At 37.4% G+C, this 18,716-nt stretch overlaps 2 protein-coding genes across 2 annotated transcripts; both read left to right on the forward strand.

The window, feature by feature from the left end:
* Positions 1-879: 879 nt before the first annotated feature.
* Positions 880-5,400, forward strand: LOC119998562 (annexin D5-like). The gene is made up of 9 exons (XM_038845908.1): positions 880-1,012; positions 1,619-1,730; positions 1,848-1,939; positions 2,773-2,817; positions 3,392-3,537; positions 3,680-3,898; positions 4,547-4,741; positions 4,840-4,929; positions 5,016-5,400. Exons 1-9 carry the CDS (start codon positions 880-882, stop codon positions 5,217-5,219), a joined length of 1,236 nt encoding a protein of 411 aa, XP_038701836.1. The 3' UTR covers positions 5,220-5,400.
* Positions 5,401-6,256: 856 nt separating this feature from the next.
* On the forward strand, positions 6,257-10,205 carry LOC119999073 (purple acid phosphatase 3-like). The gene is made up of 7 exons (XM_038846585.1): positions 6,257-6,385; positions 7,554-7,710; positions 7,810-7,917; positions 8,000-8,124; positions 8,984-9,112; positions 9,198-9,265; positions 9,992-10,205. Exons 1-7 carry the CDS (start codon positions 6,257-6,259, stop codon positions 10,203-10,205), a joined length of 930 nt encoding a protein of 309 aa, XP_038702513.1.
* Positions 10,206-18,716: the final 8,511 nt, after the last annotated feature.

Consider the following 18,716-nt stretch of genomic DNA (forward strand, 5'->3'; position numbering starts at 1 on the left):
TATTAATACAACATATATGTAGCTAACTAGATATATATATTAATTTATTGTGCATTATAAATCAGCGGTTCAACATTTGTTGTACCGGTTGAACCTCAAAAACCTCACACCTTCAGCCAATACGATTTAATGCACGGTACGGTTCTGAAAACTATGCTTTATACCTTCCGACAAGTTGGGTTGAATTCTGGATAAATTTGGTGTAGTCCGCAAGCCCAACAACAATATGATATTGTCCAATTTGGACCGAATTGTAGGACCTAGGCCACACAAGAGGGGGGGTGAATTGTGTCCCCAAATTCCTATTAGGAATCCTCTTCAATAAAATCGTTACACAAAACACAGACAAACAAGATTTGGTCTCTAAAAATCCTAATCAGATTCAAACTAGTACTAATATAAGTTTATCTCACATAGAATCACGGAGGTCAAATAGAAGCAAGTATATAAGATATAAAATCATATTAAAGCAATAAAACAAAACTATAAAATAGTAGAGTTGAGAGAGATGCAAACAGTGATTTATAGTGGTTCGGAGACTTCACCAAGTCCTCCTACTCCACTCCCTAAGCACCCTTGCTTAGGAGTTCAATCCACTACATAAACGGTGATTTTCCGGAGTTCACCACCGAAACTCAGAGGTTTTCACAAGTTCACCCTCCTAACTTTTACACAAGTGGTTTTACAGGCAAACCACAAAACTCTCACAATCCTTACAAGGATGGTATACCCAATTAAGGGCTTTTACAAGTGTTTGACTCAGGTTCTCTCTCAGTGTTTACAGCAGCAAACTAGGAGAACAAGGATGATAGCTCACGGGTAGGATATGTGAATGAAGTGTATAGGAGCTTTAAAGAAGAACAATCAATGAATACAAGTATGCGACTCTCTTTGGTAGAAGAACTTAGAATAAGCTTGCTTGCACTTGGAGAGATTGAGAATAGAAAATCGGTTCAAGAGAATAGCATAAGTTCTTCAAATCTTCCACTTACTGAATATGTTGCATATATAGGTGTGGCCACATAAGGTTTGAAAGCCCTCAAAAGTCTCCTCATGATTTCAGCAACTTTTTCCTCATGAATTTCACCAATCAAACTTTGTAGTATTGTCTCCATAAATTCAGCAATTTCATCCCACATTTACCTCTTCATAGATTGGGAAACATGACTCCATTTTAGTTCGCATAAGATGGAAAACAAATCAGCTTTGACTTTGATGTAGACTAGCTAGGGATTTCTCTTTCATGAATATGGAAAGTATCTTCATATTGCCTTGAATTTAATCTTCATGAAATAGGAAATAAAATCATCTCCTTTTGACTTGATATGATCGGCTGAATTCAAATCTCTTTCTTTAGTTAATTGGCTTCTCTTTGATAGATATGGAATGTAGCTTTAAACTTCCTCACTTGCCGTGTACTCATTTGTCTCAATGTAGAAAAGGAAAGTCTCACGATTTGATTCATTGCTTGGCTGGTTTTGACTTGCATCATCTTATTTGTTTCCTTCTTAGCCGACTTCATTCTTACATCATATGGAAAGATCTACTTTAAATGCTTCAGTAATTTATGCTTTCTTGAATATTTGACTGAGCTCTCATGAATTACTCTTCGAAATAGCTTCCTTGATTTCAGATTTTAAGTATGGAAAGTGGAACTTTCACTTAATCACAAAATATTCTCCACGTCAAGTACGCATAAGGATGGATATTGAATTTTCTTCATATGCTTGGTTCACATACCTTGAACAATAATTCAAACGTGCCATGTCATCTACACAAATATAGCATGCTTTGCCACCTCACTTGCCAATATGGCATTTTCCAAATTTACTCCAATTTGCATCTAGTGGATTGCCAAGGGTACTTAGGAATTTCTTAGCAAGCCCTAGGTCTTCCAAGACCATTCTTGGACTGTCGGATAGCTCACATATTCATTGGAGTATTTAGACTTAACTTGAAATATTCTCAAAAATGCTTGTAAGCTCGTTTGAGCTTCATGCTTGAAACATAGGTTAGTTATGATCAAATAATTAAACTTCTAGCATATATAGCATTATAAGTATAAGCAATTCACAGACAAATCATTTAGTTAAGATATAATCATAGTTCACACTCAAGATCACGTATTCAACATGTATTTTGGTAAACCATCAAAACATGCTTTTTCACATTTTAAAACATATTCAAGTCGATTATGCTCACACACATTTTGGCACACAATCATAAAAAACACAATGTTGACCTAGACAATAAGTCTTGGTCCAACACGAATCTCTCACGGATTTGTTCCTTCTGGCCCAACTTTCTCTCTTAGGCCCAAAAAACCTATCATACTGGATTAGGTTGTGAGAACTCCTTATCTACTAGTCGTTCATTCCTTTATTGAACAATGTGGGTGGGATCTACTCAGCCTAGTACAACTACCCAAACTAACACTTTTCATTTGGCTAAGCAGGCCGGACCGGGCAGGCTGCCAGGCAGGTGATAAACCCTTCATTGGCCAATGAGTGCACAAATATAGTAGTCAAACCCATTCTCGAGAAGAAAGTGAATCCTAGTAGGCTATTGAACATGAAAGACAGGATATTGTTTAGCCATATATTTCCCTTTTGCCATTTTCCGTGCAAATGCAAGCGACTCTGCCTCTCCACCTTAACTTTTGTATGTCTTCTCATATCATCTTCGTTTGTCATCTTCGCTCTTACATTGACGAAATTGATTCATTCAGAAGATAAATATCAATGTCAACATTAAATACGCCCTCTGTTGCAGTTTCTCCCCGAGAAGATGCCATGCAACTACACCGTGCTTTCAAAGGTAATAATTTTTCTTTTTATTAAATTGATATTAATCATAATCATCAGAAATATTGATATTAATCATCCGCTAATTGTTTCTTGATTTTGCTTTCCCTCTTTTGTTGTAATGATGAAAACGGATTCGTAGTGGGGTATAAGAAAAATTATTCAAAGCATTTCCATTTTTAGTGCAGAAATTGAATTTCAATTTTGTAGGTATTTAAGGTAAATCCAAAAACTATGAAGATAATGTATTTGTTAGAAGGTATGAGAGAATTTTTTTGTAAGGAAAAATGAGATCGTTTGGATAGTTGTTAAAAGGGTTCTTCACTTATTGTGCTTGCTCTCATTTTGTATGTCTGATCAATCTACAAGAAGCATTTGGCAGCTTTTGTGGTCTGACATATTGTTTATTGATGGGTACTTTGTATTTTCTAAACTTACCATATATTTATTTTACTAATTACTTTTTGAATTGAATAATATATAATGTTCATGAGATACTCCATGTTAGCTTATTGTAGGAAACATAATCTCTATGATATTTCTCCATTATAATTTTGTGATCTTTTCATTTTTGGCTATTTGTTCAGGAATGGGCTGCGATACTTCTACAGTCATCAATATTCTTGCTCACCGGGATGCAGAGCAGCGTGGATTGATCCAACAGGAATTTGAGACCAGGTTTGGAGATGAACTTGTCAAACATTTGCACTCAGAGCTTCATGGCCATGTAAAGGTATATTAAAAGTTTTTCAATATCCCATTCATCATATAAGCATTACTTGAATTGGTATCCCTGTGATTCAAAAAGATATTTGGTAATTCTTAGTTCTTTGCTCCCATCATTTTTTTCTGTCATGTCTTCTTGATGGTTTCAGAAAGCAGTTTTGCTATGGATGCATGAACCCGTAGCACGAGACGCTACCATATTGAGGAATGCTTTCAAGGGAACTATTACTAATCACGAAGCTGCCATTGAAGTGATATGCTCTCGTTCTAGCGCTCATTTACGTCAGATTAAACAAATATATTACTCAATGTTTGATACTCGCCTTCAACAAGATATTGAATCGGAAGCATTTGGCAACTACAAGAAGGTTTGCCATTTATTTAATTTTGATCAGTGGCATGAAATATCAACGTTTGAACAAAACAGTATGATTTAAATTTCTATTAGTTCTTGTTTGTAGGGTTCTCTAATACCGTCATCTAGATCAAATTGCAACTACCATGGATTTGGGGCTTCATTTGTTCTTGCAAATGAAGTTACTTCTTTACAGAAAGTTATAGTTACCTTCACATTTCTATTACTTCTTGCTCATAGGGTTCTCTAATACGACATATAGATCCAATTGCAACTACCACGGCTTTGAGGCTTCATTTGTTCTTGCAAATGAAGTTACTTCTTTACAAAAAGTTATAGTTAGAACTATAATGGTTCATCTTTGTTGTTCTCAGGATTAACAAGTTCTTGCTCTTAATGGTCATTTTGATCCTTTATTCATGAAGATACTTCTGGAATTCTTGCCAACTTCTTTTGTCCTAGTGTAGACGTACCATAGATGTTCAGTTCTTGTATGTGTGTGAGTGCACTTTCGAATAGTTTTTCTTTTGTTGTGAACATTTATTTAATCCATACATAGTTCTCAAACCTCAAACCAAACTATGTTGCTTGTTTGGAAAATCATTTTGGGGATTCAAAATTTTGAATAATCAATTTCTTGATCTGATTTATTATTATCCAGTTGCTGCTTGCATATGTAAGTACAACACGATATGAGGGCCCAGAAATTGATAAACTGATGGTAGAAAATGATGTTAAAGCTCTTCATCGAGCAGAGGATAACTGTTTCATTCAAATTTTCTGTGAAAGAAGCCGGGCACATTTGGTGGCTGTCGAATCTGCTTTCCATGCTACATATGGAAAACCATTAAGAAAGGTATAAATCCGATTGGTATCGTCAACTGTGTTGCACTGCTCAGTGCTTCTCCTTCAATATCCTTGATATGGTGTTTGAAATGCCTGAACTTCTTGCAGGTACTAAAAAGGGAAACCTCTGGGATCTTTAAGCATGCCCTTATGACAATTTTACAATGTGCTGAAGATCCTGCCAAGTACTTTGCGAAGGTATTGGACTGTGATTATGCTATTAACTCTCGCGTTCCCAAGTTAGACACCAAAATGACATATATCTAGTGTTTGTAACTCTGCAGGTGTTACACAAGGCAATGAAGGGCTTGGGAACAGATGACACTACGCTAATTAGAGTTGTTGTTACAAGGGCCGAGTTTGATATGCGACAAGTGAAGCTGGAATACAGGAAGATTTACAAGAAAACATTATATGATGCAGTTCATTCAGAGACATCAGGCAATTACAGGAGTTTTCTTCTTTCTCTGATAGGCTCCAATGTTTAGGACAATCATCAAAGGAACCATCAAGGCAGCGATTTTCAAATAAGCTTTATGAATATGAGAACAGACAGAGATCCGGGCAGACAAACTTGTATTCGTATATTGATTTTAATTTAGCTTATATGTATAGGTTTTGTCATTGATACAGTGACAAATGTATTTTTAATGTATGCTATTTACCTCAAACTCTATATCTCTATAAATGAACTCCTATATTAAAATAAAAAATATGGAGTATTTTTTTTTTTGGGATCGAAGATGTGGATCCATTGATAGGAGATAAATTACAGACAGGGGACACTTAATCTATGAGCTATGTAAAAAGGTTAAACTTAATGTCAAGCCTATTCATACATCTGCACCTATGTATTAAGCAAAACTCATTAACAAATATGAATTCAAACGAAAGAAGCCACGATTAAGCCATTTCAGTTACGATGAGGAAGCTATTAAGGATCATGTATGATAGACTACATTAAATTGTTCTTGATATCTTTTTTTTTTTGGCAAATCTGATTGTTTATTAATGAAGATTACATCAAGGTAACAACAAACAATACAACACCGGACTAACAATGCCAATGCGCAAGGAGCCGTGGGGCTGATAATCTCATCAAGAGGATGTTAAATTTTAAGTAAAGAAAACTTAATGGCTAAATCCAGGCATGAGAATATGAGAGCATAAAGCATCCAATTGTATGAGCAAGAACCTTAAAATAATCATGCTTCAAAGGCTAACCACTATTTCACTTTCCTAAAAGTAGTGTAGACAATTATGTAAGAGACTGAAATAGAGAGGCATCCAAATCCATTGATGATCCTCCAAGGATAGCTATATAATAGGCTTTCAAAATTTCTTGTTATTTCTATTGACAAAAGAAAAAAGTCATGGATCTATGAGCCATTACTTGGCGTTCTATACGTTTTTCTTCTTCTTCTTCTCCGTCTTTCGTTCTCGTATAAATTAGGGTAGTTTCAACCAAGCCATGATTAATAGAATAATCATGGCATTGGCATTTTTGGCTTTGGCGTCATTGATCATGACTTCCAGTTTTGCAGAGCTTCAAAGATTCCAACATCCGGCAAAAGGTGATGGGTCACTTAGTTTCTTGGTTGTAGGAGATTGGGGGAGAAGAGGCTTTTATAATCAATCCCAAGTTGCTGTCCAGGTATGTGTTAAATAAACCTCTCCTTATTCTCTGTTTAAGAATGTTGGGTATTATTAAGTAGGATCATGTTAACTGGTTAATATACATGGATGGACTTACATGGCATTTGGTTGACATTTTGAGGGGGAATGAGACGAGCCGAGGGTGAGAATCACTGATTCTCTCATTTGTTTGAGTTTGGGAGGGTGGAATCCCAAACTCATGCCACCCTCATTACCTCTTTGTGGAGATTAGCCAAGCTCACTAAAATGGTGAGATTTGCTAATCTCCACAAAGGAGAATGAGTTTGTTAATCAAAAGAATATTATATCCCTTATTAAGAAGTAATTATCACAACCATTAAATTACTCTATTCTTATTTTTATGTACAAAAAATTGGGTAGTATGAAAATTGTACAAATAAAATTCTAACACTCATACTCACTCTTCATTTCATATCAAACATAATAATGTTCATCTCACACTCATCTCATACTCGCCTCACATTCACACTCACACTCATTGCATTAGCAACCAAATGCCCCGTTATAACCTAAAGTTTTAAGGTTTTGGGTTGAGGTGGGTTTGAGGTGTTTGTATTAGTTAACAAGAAAATTGTTAAGAATATGTATCCCATCTGTTAGACACGAGTATACCGATGGGTTTATATAGACAAATTCCACCCCTAATAAATAACAAGGCATTTTTCTGGGCTTAACAGCTTGGGCTTTGGCTTAGTCATTGGGCTCAAGACGAACGAACTTGTTCAGGCTTAATGTATCCATGGGAACCAATCAACCCAAAGTGGAAAATATGATTGGCTGTATGGATTGTGGATTTCTGATATAGTATCAAAGCAATTCATTACTATTGGACGTAGCCTCTACTCCACGTGTTGGGTCGTTGGATTGGATAGCCCGCATGTGCGGGGGACTGTTAAGAACATGTATCACATCGGTTAGACACAAGTCTACCAATGGATTTATATGGGTCAAGCCCACCCCTAACAAATAACCAGGCCTTTTCCTGGGCTTAGCAACTTGGGTTTCGACTCATTTGTTGGGCTCAAGAGGAAAAAACTCGTGCTAGTCCGATGTATCCACTGAAATTGGTAAATTTAAAGCGGACAATATGATTTGTTGTATAGAGGTGTGGATTTCTGATAAAAACCAATGCTTTTATCCAATAGATGGGAAAGGTTGCAGAGAAACTTGACATTGATTTTGTCGTTTCGACGGGCGATAACTTTTACGACGACGGATTAGAGGGGGAAACTGATCCAGCATTTGAGGAGTCCTTCACAAAAATTTACACTGCCAAGAGCCTGCAGAAGAAATGGTACACTGGTAATTAAGTGCTTAATTACTCAATATATACATTATATTCTCTATTAATTTATTAACTAATTACATCAAAAATGATACTTTATATATATATATTCTTAGTTCTAGGAAATCATGATTACAGAGGTGATGTAGAGGCACAACTTAGTCCTGTCTTGAGAAAGATTGACAGTAGATGGATTTGCTTGAGATCCTTTATTGTCAATGCAGGTACTCTATACATCCCATTTGAACATTATAAATATGTCGAAAATCCACTTTTTGTACTAACACTTACATTGTTTTGGTCAAGAATTCGTGGATTTCTTCTTTGTAGACACTACACCATTCGTCGACGCTTATCTAACTGACCCAGATCATACTTACAACTGGCGAGGCGTCATTCCCCGAGAAAATTATTTGGCTAATCTTCAAAAGGTGATAGTTAAACTTACAACAATGCTAGGGATCCCAATGATAATCATCCTAAAAAATTTCTAGTAATGTGTGGCACTCATTCATTGGGTTTGGTGATATCATAGTAAGAGGCTCATTGAAAATCATACCCAATGAATGAGTGCTCTATTTTTCTTATTATTTATGTCTGGCAGTAGCGTTTGCCAAGGTTTGGGAGGGGAGGGTTCGAGAGCCTTCCGATAGGAAAATATACTAAATGAAAAAGATCCAAGCAATTGTCCCACTTATCTCAACTGCGGTGTTGGATGCATTGGAGCCAAATGAATTTGTGGGTTCCACATATCTCACATGATACACATGAAATCTTGTGTACAACTCAATAGGCGGAATAACTAGGATAACTAGAATACGAGCTACTGTGATCTCTATCATTACTAGAAAATATAATGAAAGGCTTTTGAACTCTCCCTCTTGACTCCGGCAACCGCTACTACCACGCAAAATCTAGCAGTCTTACAGATTATAGTATTTTTTATGTCCCAACTATCTCAAATGCTTGGATGGACGAACACGATTTCATATTGGATCATGTGAGACTTACGATTTCACATGGACCATGTGCGTACATCTCATCATTTGGGATAGCAAGAACAAAAAACACTGAGATTCTTAACATTTTTACAAATCTTAAGTTCCTGTTCAGGTCTAATTCTTTCTTTCTTTCTTTCTTTCTTTCTTATTCACTTGGCATCATTACAGACACAAAACAATGAATTAGAGCTTACAATTGGAACCTACCACAATTGCCATTGAACTTGAATATTGTTAATGAAAATTATTGGATTACACACATAATTAACATCATGATTTTCTGCACAAGGATTTGGAATTAGGTTTAAGAGAGTCAAGGGCAAAGTGGAAGATTGTTGTTGGTCACCATGGCATCAGAAGTGCTGGGCATCATGGTGATACTCAAGACCTCGTCGACCGTCTTCTTCCTATACTCAAGGTGAAATATTTTATCCTCTAATCAAAATATGTAAACTTTTTGTTGCCAATTAACTAATTGAGTTAATTTAATTGTCAATCTTCAGGCCAACGATGTTGATCTATACATGAATGGACATGACCATTGCCTGGAACACATAACCAGCCTCGACAGGTAGAGTTGGTCGTTAATTGATGAATAATGCTTGAGACCCCTAAAATGCAGTGAACAATGGCAGACCTAGGAATTAAGATCATGGGGCACAAAAAAGTGGTACGGGGTTAGGGACAAATTATTTTTGAGTTATTTATGTCATGAATTCACGAATATAGACCATAAATACAAAACACATTAATAATGCTTCAAAGTAATAAGAAAATGCATAATGGGCTAGATGAGCTTTGTTGAATCAGGAATAGGTTTGAGTTTGGGAGGACTGGGTAAAAGTTGGATGAGTGGGTCATTTAGTGGGCCAGGCGCGCTTTTTTTTGTTGAGTATCTTAGTGGACTGGTCAAAGTAGGGTGTGCGGGTCACTTTAGTAAGGTGGGTGAGATTTTTTTATTATCCTAGTGGGCGGGAGTCTTTTTTTTTTTTTTTGACAAGGGCCTACAAATCAACCCATATTAAGGTTAGTGGAAAACTTGCTGAGTCACTAGGGTCTTCCGGTTCCCTCAGTGACCTTTAGCCCCAAGTGTCAAGTTGACCTAATGTATGGATAGGGCGTACCCGTCAATTTAAAAACTTAGTGGGTTATTTAGCATAATCGACTAAACTCAGAGAGTTTCATGGGTATTTATCCTTGATTGATTTATATACACTAGTTTGTTTAATAAAATTTTAATTTGATATATGCACTTAATTTTTTGAATAATTATGTTTGGAGATTTCAAATAATGCAGTCCAATTCAATATCTAACAAGTGGAGGTGGCTCCAAGGCATGGGGGCATGAATTTAGAGATTATGACAAAGATGCCATGAAATTCTTCTATGATGGTCAAGGTTTCATGTCTGTGTATATTACTCCAACTGATGCGAAGATTGTTGTCTATGATGTTTTTGGACAAGTGCTCCACAAATGGTCTACTTCTAAGGAGCTTCACTCTGCAATATAAAAACACATACATACATAACTCTTCTTGTTTTGTAAGATTTGAATTAGGTTGGTAGTTGGAGATTTTGAATATATGTCTTTTTGTCATCTTTTGATTGTAAGTTCTTGCTTGTGTATAACTTGTTTCCATATATAATTGTATTAGCAATAACAAATTATATTGAGATTTGGTAAATAATGGCGATGTAGTTGACCGACACCAAAGTGTGTGTACTTACTCCAAGTGTAGGGTATCGGTAAGTGATAAAACCAGTAAGTCAGGTATCATATCCACTAGGAAGCAATGCAAATTTGGTGCTAAATGATATGCAAATAACTAGCAAACACTAATAAACGTAATGAATATTAAAATAAAGGCAAGTAAGAAAGATTGCCGAATGACTCGGTAGCATAGACAATTTGGAACCAAAATTAAACAAGATTTGATTTTAATCAATTAATTAAAAACCTAGTCCCTAATCTGTCCTGGTGACTACTCGGCTCTCATACTCAAGGTATCATTGCAAACACGTACAACCATACACAATGCATTATGCGATACTATTAACTATGCATATGCAAAGGAAATTGGGCATGAAGACTTCGATTCCTACATGAAGGTCATCGAGCCTCTTAGTCTACGATGAAGACAAAGGGGTAGACACCTATTCTTATGGATTAATGTTCCCCTTAGGGCTTGGCTTTTCTAGCACCCTAGTTTCACACTCAAAATTCAATTAGCCATAACTCTACCATGCATATTCCATAAATTCCACAAAATCCCATCATCAATACACACAATTAATAGCTATACAATGAAAACTCAATCAATTGAGGAAATCATGCATTGGACATTAACAATTCCTATTCAAGCATATTAAATTGAATCCCTATACTATACAATCCAAAAACACAATAAACATGTTATTCTCATACACCCAAATACACAACTATCATAAAATCGAAAGAGAGAGATCGAAGCTACGACTCTTTATACATACCTTGAGCAATCGAAACCTCTCACCCACCGTTCGGGACTAGAAACTAGAAAAGAGACTTAGTCACTCATCATAATGAAGATAAACATCAATTTTATAGAAGAAACTACAATGGAGTCTAGATGTTATAGAATGAATGAATGAGGTAGAAACCCCAAATCTTAGGGTTTTCCTTTCATTTTGCAATGAAAAATACCTAACTACCTCCCCATTGGTTACAATTAAGAAATACTCAAAAAAACCCTTCAAAAATTTGTGTTTCAACAGTTGGTTCACGATGAGGTGTCCAGATGGCTTCTGTTTCATCAAGTCCTCGTCATATGCTCTGTTTCATTTTTCAAAGGAGGTATCCAGACACCTAATTAGGGTGTTTAGACATAGGTGTCCAGACTCCTTGAGAGATGTCCGGACACTTCACTGTAAAAATGCCCAAAAAACGCCTCCAAGTTGCCCAAATTAGGTCCGATTCCTACAAAACCAAGGGAAAACATTTGTAAGTGAAAAACTAAGTTAAAATACAATAAAATACATTAGCTAAGTGCTAGAACATCCTAATTAAAGGACATTGAAACCTCAAAATAGAGGTCCAATCAGTAGTGAACAAAAATTGTACCGATTTTGACCAAACGCTCTCAGATGAACATGTCATGTAGATGGTGTGAAATTCAGAGGAAGTGGGTTACCTGAGCTTACTTCAAAGAAACACAAGTCTATGAAAAATTTGGGCATGGATCAACTGAGCAAATTAAGATATGCATTTAACAGAATTCTCATACTGAGATTTGATCAATTAGATAGAAAAATTATTTACATCAAGAAATTCGAGATGAGATTTACTACCATGTCACACGTATGAGAATTGCAAGATATGCAAATATCATTCAAAGCATGTGAAAATTTTATTGTCCACCTTCTTCTGTAATCAATTAAGGAGAAATCTGATACTTGGTATTCAACACGTCGAGCTTATGTCTTCAATTAATAATTGAATATCGTACAGATGATAGTTCAGACACGCTCACAATGTCTAACTTAAGTTGCCATTCTAATTTTTCCGAAGAGATTCATAAAACTCACATCTTGCATTAAAGATAGATATAGTGAAACGTAGGGCTTTTCACTTTCGGGCATGACACATATTATGACCTTATCTTAACTCTGATTAAGGCGATAATCACATTTTAAGCTTTGAACTTTCACGTTATCACTTAAATTTAAAATTGTCTAATCTCTATTAACTTCAAAGCAATGAAGGCGATTACCCGTGTGAGAGGGCTAATCATCTATCTGTCTGACATACATTTTTTAATCAAAATGAATAATTCACTTAGTATTACTCTAAGCATGTATGATTAATTTTACAAGGTATATATCACAAAGATACTTTTTTATTGATGAACATGTTGGGAAACATATGGAATATTCAGTACAACAAGATCTACGTAATCCTAGAGATTTAACATGTCCGAGGAAGATATCTCTAAGAATTGATTTCATCGTTGGATCTGCGACTATCTTATGTGTAGATATGTACGAGATGCTCATCACTTTCATGCTACCATGTCTTTTATGAAATTATACTTCGTATCTATGTGTTTGGTTTTACCATGATATTTGGGATCTCTTGTATATGCAATTTTTGTTGGGCTATCACATTAAACTAATACAGGGTGTGCAGCATTGTCATTAACTCCCAAATGATCCGAAAAACTTTAAGTCAGATGGCTTCTTGTGCTGTTGCTAAAGATGCTACAAATTCAGCTTCCATTGTGGATAAGACTACACACATTTGCTTCTTATTACTCCATTAAATGGCACCGTTGTTGAGTAAGAAGGCAAAACCAGAGATGGAATTTCTTTCATCCAAATTTCCTCTCCAATTAGCATCAGTATAACCTTCTAGATGCATATCAATTCGAATATGCTAGACCTGGATTGGATTGGTATCTATCTACCATTCCAACCGTAAAACAAATGTAAGGTCTTCTACACATCATTGCGTACATTAGGCTTCCAATTACACTGTCATATGAAACTCTGTGCATGTGCTCTTTTTCTTGTGGAGTCTTTGGGCACAAATGATGGCTTAATCCTTCACCTTTTGCTATAGGAGTGTCAATGGGTTTGCAATCTTGCATATGGAGTCGTTCAAGAACTTTTTTGATATAACATTCTTGTGATAGAGTCAACAATTTCTTTGAACGATCTCTCGAAATCTTAACTCCAAGAATATATGCAGTTTCATCCATATATTTCATTTCAAATTAGAGGCTACCTAGCCTTTAATAACATTGACAAACTCCTTATCGTTTCAGCTATTATTATATCGTCGAAGATGACAAACTTATCTTTGGACCTCTACATAGTGGTCTTCTACAATCATGATGAAATCATATGACATTATTACATTGTGAAAATGTATATACCACTATCTAGAAGACTACTTAAGGCCATATATCGATTTCAATAATCGACACACTTTGTTTTCTTGGCATTCTATTATGAAACCAACGGGTTGTTCCAAATAGATTTTCTTTCCCAATTTTCCATTGAGGAATGCAGTCTTTACATCCATCTAATGCAATTCAAGATCCAAACTTGTCACTATAGCTAGAATTAGCCAAATTTAATATGCCATTCAATTCATACAATCATGACTTCCAGCACCAACAATGATACTCCTATCATCATACCCACCACCAACCCCTCCACCACAAGAACACCTACCTTTGATGTTATCGACACTGCCACGCAAATATATGGGAAGTTAACCAGCTCTAACTACTCCTATTAGAGAGCTCAATTCGATGCATTGCTGATCTACTATGATCTACAAGGTTATGTAGATGGTACTCTTAAATGTCCATCTGAAAATGATCCCAATGGATTCTTCAAGACAAGCTTATCCTTCATGCCATTTTTTCCTATGTTTCTCCTACCATCACAACTCTCATTACTCACTCTAAAACAATCCATGAAGCTTGTATGTTTTGCAAGGTCTCGGTTCTAAATATCATGAAATTGTTGCTCATATTCGTGCTCGAGAAAAGTCTCACATTTGAAGAACTTCATGACATGCTTTTCCCATGAAAGCTATCTAAAACGTCTTAAGCAAAACTCTCCAACTCCAGTTGCCATTGCCAACTACACTCAATCTCACAATACTTAACAATCATCATTCTCTCATAATAATCAGAGGAGGAACTCAGGTCCATTTCATAGGCAAGGTAATTTTTGGAATTCCTCGGGTCCAAACAGGTACCCACCTACAACCATCCCAATAATAACAACAATCGACACAAATCTACGCACTTCACATGGCCTTCCTGCCAGCACTACTCTTACTGTGAAAGGAAACCCAATGCTGATATTGAAGCACACTGTGCATATGCTCATTCTATAACGGATAATGGCAAGTGGCTGGTTAACTTTAGTGCATCTCATAACATCACTGTTGATCTTAGTAATCTGTCTATTCACAATGAATATGCTGGCACAGACGAGGTGGTAATTGGTGATGGTTTAGGTTTGCCTATTTCACATGTTGGGTCTTTAACTCTTAAGTAACCTTCACATAGCTTTCATATAATTGATGCTTTATAGCTTCCTTCTATGAAAAAAAATGATTTCCATTTACCATTTTACAAAGCAAAATAATATGGTAATAGAGTTTCATCCAAACTATTTTTTTGTGAAGGATCAGACTACGGGGGCGATTATACTGCACGGAGAATGTGAGAATGGTATCTATCCCCTACCATCAACACTGAAGAAATCATATATCAAACCAGTTGCTTATGTGCATGAGAGGACGTCACTCGATGATTGGCAGAAACGTCTTGGACATCCCTCATGTTGTTCAGTTCAAAATTAAATTTCTTGCTTTGATTTACCTGTCCAAAAAAATTCCAAGTTATCTTCTTATATTTCCTGGTCTTCGAATAAATCACACAAGCAACCATTCTGAGCCAATAGTCCTATAAGCAAGCATCCTCTTGATCTTAGATATACAGATGTGTGGGGCCCATTACCTGAAATCTCGTCGAAAATAAATTCAACACTTTAATAAAGAGCATTTACTCTGACAATGGGGGGAATACATTGCCTTAAAAAATTATTATCTCTCCATTCATGGGATAAGTCACTACACCATTGCCCCACACACATCTCAACAAAATGGGATCTCTGAACGACGACATCGTCACTTGGTTGATACAAGGCTCACACTCCTCACTAATTCATATCTACCTCAAACTTATTGGCCATATGCTTTTCAAACAACAACATATCTTCTAAATTGAATGCCCACTCCCATCCTTCAACAAAAATCTCCATTTGAGATGTTGTTCCATCAGAAGCCCAATTATTTCAAATTGAGACGATTTGGGTGCCTTTGCTTTCCTTACACCAAGCCATACAATCAACATAAACTCCAAGCCAACTCCATAACCTCTCTCTTCATTGGATTCTCCCAGAGTCAAAACATATATCATTGTCAAGATCTGAAAACCCAACAAATTTATTGATCCTGTCATGTTATCTTTCATGAAGACACTCTCCCGTTTACAGTCACCAATGTGCCCTGTTCCTAGACACCAGTGTTACCATCCAGTTTCATTCCTCTTGTTGTGGCTCAAGCACCGGCTTTGACATCTATAGTAATCATTGATGAGTCAAGGATAACACCATCCACCTTCACTCCTCAAGGTATGAATCATGTAACCTTCTTACCTTTTTCTAATCCTCCCTTTGATGCATCTACACCTCATATTTATCCCCCCTCCACCGTGATTACCACAGACTTGGCTTCTTCATCACCTCCTTCCCCGATCTTACCACACCTAATTCTCGAGCAAACATAACCAACTTTTCAAACCCAAGGAAATCAATCTAGCCACCAAACACCCAATTACACCCTCTCATGAACCTACCAATGTGACTCATGCACTTTTGGATCCTCACTGGCATGAGGAAATGTCTTATGAGCTTACTGACTTAATGTGTCATGATACTTGGGAATTGGTACCTCCAAGAGTTGGCAGTAAAATCATGGGATGCAAATGGGTATATCGTGTTAAACGAAAATCCAATGGAACTATTGACAGATTCAAAGTATGACTAGTAGAAAGGGTTTAAACCAGAGACCTGACATCGACTACAAAGAAATCTTCAGTCCTGTTGTAAAGCTTGCTACCATTAGACTTGTACTTATAATTGCTATGATGCAGGGTCAGCCTATACGACAAATGGAAGTCAATAATGCTTTTTTGCATGGCAAACTTTAGGAAGATGTATATATGCGCCAACCTCCTGTTTTTTGTTGGAACCCACACAAAAAGTCCCACATTGGAAAAATATAAAGAAAGTGTGTGGTTTATAAGGCATGGGGGAGGTCCAACTCATATGCTTATGCTTTTGAGTGAAGATGAGCTTTCCTCCATTGCCAAGTGAAACCACATGTGTTAGGCCCATGTAACATGGGCTCATCCTCAATCCAAATTCTAGCATGATATCAAAGCCCGATTGCGGGTGTGTTTGAGGCCAGAAAAAGTGGCCCGTTAAAAAAAATATATAAATAAAATAAAATTTGAGGCCTCTCACCTTTGAATACACGACCATGACATGTGTATCACCACCTCTGAGCACGCAAAGACAATGTCATGTGGATGAGCACCTCTGAGCATGGGTTCGATGTAACAAGTGGGATGGGATTTAAGGGACTTGTGTGTCACGCCCCTCTCCCCTAAGGTATACCGAAGTGTACCTATACCATAGGAACGTGACCGGCAAGGGACACCCCGTCCCCCGAACCTGATCCCAACTCATACAATTAAACTCAATAAAATAAATTGTAATAATAATAATCATACTAGCTCCCACAATGTATAATACCCAGTACTGAACCCAAAATATCATACATACCACCACCTAAATCACTTGAAATACCAGAGTATGAATACATCAGCGGAATAATAAAATATATCTACCCGATATCAAACCCAGTAATATATACAAAATACAATATCAAAAGTCCCCACACCCACTAAAGAGTCAGCCCAAGGCTACACACCAGCTCACGCATCCCGCCGCTGACCGCCATCACCTACATCCAACTCACCTGAAAGGGGATAAAGAAGAGGGGTGAGCCACAAAGCTCAGTAGGGCGTAGAGAGGAAACGCCAATATCCATAAATAATACTGATAAACCCAGAAATGAAATGCATAGTATGCGATACAGGAAATATACATCCATCAGTAAGTTAACCAAATAGCACAATAGCCGATAAGGCCAAGCAACACTGGAACCACCCACACTGGTCTCCAGAAATCCATACACCAATCCAATCAAGTGAAATGGTAGCCGATAAGGCTATCCAACACTGTAATCACCACATCAATCTCCAACAATCCATCACCCCTGGACCCACCCTAATCCCCGTAGGGTGTCTCAATCCAGGTCTACACCGAAACTGGATGAGGATCGGGTATCCCGATAGCATAGCCTACACCAGAGGGCGTCCCCTGTGATGCACCCCATCTCAGACGGTCCACCGGTATATATCCGGTCTGTATATGTATATATATATCATCCATCAGAAATCCATATCCGATCATTTGGGCGCCTATATGGGCCCACAATCCACATCCACATCCACATCCACATCCTCATCCAACACCTCCAATCACCCCACTCTCAGAAAACATACCAACAATGATATATATAACAGGGAATATAAATCAACATGCAAACAGGTCGTATTTCCACCCCTGGAAACCGACAAAACCATAATATCACCAGAGTCCCTAAAACCGGAACTCTAAAGTCACATGCAAGAGAATGGAAACCCCTACCTGGAAATCAGAGTGCTAAAACCAAGCACGCGTCCCAGGCAACCCCTACCTCGAAAAGTTAACCCGCTCCGAATCTCAATCGTGACCACCGTCTACACCGAAAAACACGATATATGAAAATACGGTAAAAATACGGTCGGTCAACTATGGTCAACGGCCAAATAGTACTGGTCAAAGTCAACGTATAAATAGTAACCGAGTCAAAGTCAATAGTCAAATAGTAACCGGGTCAGTAACCGGGTCAAATAGTACCCGACCGGGTCAAATCGGGTCAAATAGTACCCAGCCGAGTCAACTCACCGGTCAACCGAGTCAACTCGCCGGTCAACCGAGTCAACTCGGCCTGACTCGGTCAACTCGCCGGAAACCCATTTAACCCCATCGCCGGCGATCCGACCACCCAAACCTGTCAAATCTTATGTCAAATTGAAGAACTCGATGAGATAAACTCATAGGTACCTGAAACACGTCAAACCGTTGCCGGAATCGGCCGGATCGACCAAAAGAAATCCGAGGAAATCGGAACTTCAAACTCCGATATCTCCCTAACCACAACTCCGATCGACGTGATTCAAGTTGGGTTATACTCGTCTCGTCAATACGCTTCTTTTGGTACCGGTGGTGTCGCTCACCGTCGTCGGACTCGGAAAATGAATAGTAACAAAGATGTACGGGAGAGAGAA

The sequence above is a fragment of the Tripterygium wilfordii genome, chromosome 5 (genome assembly GCF_013401445.1).
Source record: "Tripterygium wilfordii isolate XIE 37 chromosome 5, ASM1340144v1, whole genome shotgun sequence".
Lineage (NCBI taxonomy): Eukaryota > Viridiplantae > Streptophyta > Magnoliopsida > Celastrales > Celastraceae > Tripterygium > Tripterygium wilfordii.

What these genes read in the sequence shown, in the direction of transcription:
- LOC119998562 (XM_038845908.1), top strand. Translation starts at nt 880, where the DNA reads ATGCGACTCTCTTTGGTAGAAGAACTTAGAATAAGCTTGCTTGCACTT. An exon ending in CATTTGGCAACTACAAGAAG is followed by an intron (nt 3,899 to 4,546) that starts GTTTGCCATTTA and finishes ATTATTATCCAG; the next exon opens with TTGCTGCTTGCATATGTAAG. An exon ending in ATGGAAAACCATTAAGAAAG is followed by an intron (nt 4,742 to 4,839) that starts GTATAAATCCGA and finishes AACTTCTTGCAG; the next exon opens with GTACTAAAAAGGGAAACCTC.
- LOC119999073 (XM_038846585.1), top strand. Translation starts at nt 6,257, where the DNA reads ATGACTTCCAGTTTTGCAGAGCTTCAAAGATTCCAACATCCGGCAAAA. An exon ending in AATCCCAAGTTGCTGTCCAG is followed by an intron (nt 6,386 to 7,553) that starts GTATGTGTTAAA and finishes TTTATCCAATAG; the next exon opens with ATGGGAAAGGTTGCAGAGAA. An exon ending in CACATAACCAGCCTCGACAG is followed by an intron (nt 9,266 to 9,991) that starts GTAGAGTTGGTC and finishes CAAATAATGCAG; the next exon opens with TCCAATTCAATATCTAACAA.